At 41.5% G+C, this 5,113-nt stretch overlaps 1 protein-coding gene across 1 annotated transcript; it reads left to right on the plus strand.

Moving 5' to 3' along the window:
* The first annotated feature begins 514 nt into the window (after positions 1-514).
* LOC120998958 (interleukin-17A-like) lies at positions 515-2,139 on the plus strand. Its single transcript, XM_040429834.1, has 3 exons — positions 515-610; positions 1,340-1,575; positions 1,902-2,139. The coding sequence occupies exons 1-3, from the start codon at positions 515-517 to the stop codon at positions 2,137-2,139; spliced, it is 570 nt and encodes a 189-aa protein (XP_040285768.1).
* The last annotated feature ends 2,974 nt before the right edge of the window (positions 2,140-5,113 follow it).

A 5,113-nucleotide genomic window follows, 5' to 3' on the forward strand; every position in this document is an offset into this window, starting at 1 on the left:
CGGATCCGCAAAAAGCGTAAGCCGCCCGTGTGCCTTCCGCAATTTGCGGAACGGAACGGGCGGCCATTGATTTAACTGCCTATTTTTGTCCGTTTTGCGGACAAGAATAGGACAGGTTATATTTTTTTTGCGGGGCCGCGGAACGGAGCAACGGATACGGAGAGCACACTGAAGTGAATGGGTCCGCGCCCGAGCTGCACAATGTGTGGCTCGGACGCGGACCAAAACAACGGCCGTGTGCATGAGGCCTTGCTATGAGCTCTTGCTTCAGTTTATGACTCTTTTATCTCTATCCGGTGCGGGAGAGGATTATTACTGTGTCTGCTTTTCTGGTTAATTAGTAATCAAGGGATTCCATAGCGGGAGATGTTCCCGTCCTTTAAATTCTCCCAAGTTTCATATTCATTTCTGAAAGATTAAAATATATTGATATAAAATCCCAAGAATCATTGAAACCTGATTTTAGGTTATGAATATTTTAGGAAAGTCCAGAAACAACCGTGTCCCTTATATAATGGGCCCGGAGTCAGAGTCCCAGCACAGTCCACCAGCAGAACCTCACCAGAGCTCGTCTATGAGAACAATGGCCGCCCACCGGGGAACATTAATGGTAGGAGCACCGATTCCTATTCAGTTTTATTAACCAGGTCCATTATGGGGGTATGAGGTGTGGGGGTTCATTACTTGTTATTATGTTCTCCGAAAGTAAAATTATCTTCCTTGGTTTACCTGAAGAATTGTCTTGAAGGGTTTGTCCACTTCTGAGCATAATTTGACAGTTTAAAAGCTGAACAACATTGTACGTACTTTGCATTATATATGGATACAACCTGTGTTATGCTCCAGAGCTGTAGTTACAATTCTGTTGGTTGTTAGTGGAAACAGAAAGCATAAAAATAGACACACCATAACAGCCAACCTATATTCTATAATGTGGGGGGATGGTTAGTTTTACCTATATCATATCAGTGCACCGAGTCTCGATTAAATGCTGCTTTATCCAGAAGGCAAATTATCAGAACAAGCTCTGAAGCCAGCAGAATTGTAAATGCAGCTCTAGAGTAAAGGTCATGCTTGTATATATTGATTTCACCAGTAGAATAGTGAGTGCAGCTCTGAAGTATGATACAGGATGTAACTCAGGATCAATACAGAATAAGTAATGTAATGTATGTAGACAGTGACTGCTCCAGCAGAATAGTGAGTATTATATATACTGTAGGATAAATCTGCTGCATCTTATTGCTCCATTTCTAACCCTTCCTTGTACCTTAATCCCGTATAACGCTGACACCTCCATAATGCCCCCTATAATACATTTCCTTTAATCTGTTCTCAGGGTCTTTCCACATGGCTTCTCCTTATCTTCCTTTCTTCTGCCCATGGAAGAGAGGTGCAGGTACCTGGTACAGAGGAGTGGGATGTCCGCCCAGTGTCCGGAGGTGATTGTCCATTCCAAGTGGACGCCACATTTCCACCACGTGTGAAGGTTCATATGAAGATCAACAGTGGGAGCTCTGCACAACTAATGACGGACAGCATCAAGAGCCGCTCAATGTCTCCATGGGAATACAGGTAAATATACAGGTATCTATCTATCTATCTATCTATCTATCTATCTATCTATCTATCTATCTATCTATCTATCTATCTATCTCATTCTGCCTATAGATAATAGGTAAATCTCTCCACGTCAAAGGCTGTAAGGTCAGCCCTATACATTACGTGTACTAAGTGACGTCATCTCACGATTACTATGGTTTATCTATCTATACGCTTATTTTTCCATCACGCTGCTAACAATGTAGAATTTAATACATGAAAAATATACTGTGAGCTTAGTATTGTAAAAGCTATTTTGCTAATTTTGGCCTCTGATTTCTATAATCTTCTTCCTCCAGCTACAACGTGGACAACCACAGAGTCCCATTGGTCATCAATGAGGCCAGATGTCTCCACCACGGCTGTTTGGACCCTGAGGGTCATGTGGACCTCAACATGAACTCAGTCCCCATCAGACAGGAGATCCTGGTCCTGCGCCGTGAGATGAGAGGATGCGTCCCCGTCTATAAGCTGGACAAGCAGCTAGTCACTGTGGGCTGCACCTGTGTCCGGCCCATCACCCAGTACCTCAGATAAGAGCCTCATGGGTCACCACTGTCTCAGTGGAAGCGTTACCCATCGACCAATCAGGGGACTGATAATGTGATTTTAGGAATTAAAGCTGAATTCTGATTGGTTGCTGTTAAGGACTACTTATAAAAACCAGTGTAAGGAAAATTGATGTTGCCGACAGGAACCAATCAGATTTTATCTACTACTGCCGACTACAAAACAGGAGCAATTGGATTGGTTGTCGTGGGTGACACTTCTAAAAAAACAATATGTGCAGAGCCGCGTTTTCTCAGTTTTACTATTTAAATTTATTAATTTATTATGCTTTTATGTAAATATTTTTTATATTTATATGATTATATTTATATTATTACATAAAATTATTGAAACTATTTAATCAGTCTGTTTTAATGGAATCCTACCATTGTGTGTGTACAGGTCCCATGCAGACCTATGTGTCTCCAGCCTCCTGATCTTGTGTGCAGTCCGATACTCTAGTCATACGCTCTTCTCTTTGCTGTTTTTCTGATCGGAATGCAAAAATGTTCACTCCCTGGTGACCATTTCTTGTAGGCTCTCACAGCCCCCACTTTATGTTCTTGCGGTAATAGTAAATTTACCTACAGAATTGGCTTTCACTCATAGGAAAAAGGAACTGCCCCTCCCCCCTTAGTTATTCAGTAAACGAACTGAACAACCTAAACATTTTTTTGGGAACAATGGTTTTTAGTCATTTTTGACAAAATAGGTTACCTATTTTGACAACCTAAATTTAAGGTTTTTTTTTAAGCTAAACCTAAGCATACATCATACACACCATGAGAATGTAGTAATAGTTTGACAATTAAGTAGTTTTTTTTTTGCTAATTCTTTATTTAAAGGCTATGTACACCTTCGTTGGTATTTTTTTTTTATGATTGCATGTTACTCCTTTTTGGCTAAAAATAATTTTTTCAATTGGCCTTTATTAAAAATATTAAACTGTTCTGTCACAAAGGGTTAACTGTTTTTCTAGCTGTGTGATTACTCTCTAAATTACTGAGAGGACATAAACACTTATTTAAGCCACATTCTTAGCAGTAAGACAATAACTGAGCTATAATGAGAGTTTATATTGTCAGAGAGCAGAGATAAGGAGCCTGTCAGCTCCTGGTCTGACGGAAAAGAGAGAAAATCCAAAGGGTGCTGCTAGAGCATATCAGCTCTGTACAGTAAAAAGGACGCAATTTTTTTCAAAATGAACACCAATTGAAAAAATTATATTTAGTTTAAAATAAGTATAATACAATAATAAAAACATAGCCCCCCAAAGGTGTACATAGCCTTTAAGCTTCTAATAAGCATTATAAACAGGATGAGCACTGAAAAAAGATAGTGATTATGCAATCATCCGTGATGTCTGGACATAGTAAGTATAAGTATCAAACAACCAAGTAAGATGTAGCCTAATAAAGGCAGTGAAAAAGAGAAAGAAGAATAGACTAGGAAGGATAAAGAAGAAAAGGAAGATAGGAAGAGGGAAAAGGGGGGGGCAGGGAAGAGAATAAAAAAAAAACTGAAAAAATGTATTAGATTTATGAGGACGACAAAGACTTATACTCAGGTTAGCCCTAAAAAAGAATCCAATGTCGCCATGGTTTATGAAACTTGATGTTTGTGCCCCTCACAGATGTGGTAAGGTCCTCCATTCTCATGACCTCCTGGATTTTACTAAACCAAAGATCTATTGTCGAAGCCAATGTCTGTTTCCACAGACAAAAGACACATACCCTCGAGGCACTAACCAAATGTCTTACCTCAGACTTCCTATAGGAAGCAGAAAAAAGGGCAGGTGTCTATGGAAAAACATGAGAAGGGAATTTAGACAATATCTGCCATACATCTTTCCAGTAGCTGGCAAGCTCAGGACACTGAAGATATGTAAAATTGTTCCTCGAGCCCCTCCACATCTCCTACACCAGTGGTGCCCAACCATTTTCCGTCTGAGGGCTGCACTAGACATGGTATAAATTTTGCGGGCCAGAACCAGGTAGCTTTGCCAGAAAGAAATGCAAACACTGTGAGGGGGGCACGTGTGAGCATTACTACTGGGAAGGGGACACATCTGGGCATTTTTACCATGAAGGGGGCACATGTAAGCATTACTACTAAGAAGGGGACACATGTGAGTATTACTACTGTGAAGGGGGCATATGTGAGCATTACTACTGTGAAGGGGGCATATGTGAGCATTACTACTGTGAAGGGGGCACATGTGAGCCTTACTACTGTGAAGGGGCACATGTGAGCATTACTACTGAGAAGGGGACACATCTGGGCATTTTTACCATGAAGGGGGCACATGTGAGCATTACTACTAAGAAGGGGGCACATCTGGACATTTTTACCATGAAGGGGGCACATGTGAGCATTACTACTGTAAAGGGGGCACATGTGAGCATTACTACTGTTAAGGGGGCACGTGAGCATTACTACTGTGAAGGGGCACATGTGAGCATTACTACTGTGAAGGGTGCACATGTGGGCATTACTACTGTGAAGGGGCACATGTGTGCATTATTACTGTGAAGGGGCACATATGACCATTACTACTGTGAAGGGGGCACATTTGAGCATTACTACTGAGAAGGGGAAACATCTGGGCATTTTTACCATGAAGGGGGCACATGTGAGCATTACTACTAAGAAGGGGACACATGTGAGCATTACTACTGAGAAGGGAGCATATTTGAGCATTACTACTGTGAAGGGGGCACATGTGAGCATTACTACTGTGAAGGGGGCACATGTGAGCAATATTACTGTGAAGGGTGAACATGTGGGCATTACTACTGTGAAGGGGGCACATGTGAGCATTATTACTGTGAAGGGGGCACATGTGAGCATTACTACTGAGAAGGGGGCACATCTGGGCATTTTTACCATGAAGGGGGCACTTGTGAGCATTACTACTGTAAAGGGGGGCACATGTAAGCATTACTACTAAGAAGAGGACACA

The sequence above is a fragment of the Bufo bufo genome, chromosome 4 (assembly GCF_905171765.1).
Source record: "Bufo bufo chromosome 4, aBufBuf1.1, whole genome shotgun sequence".
Classification (NCBI taxonomy): domain Eukaryota; kingdom Metazoa; phylum Chordata; class Amphibia; order Anura; family Bufonidae; genus Bufo; species Bufo bufo.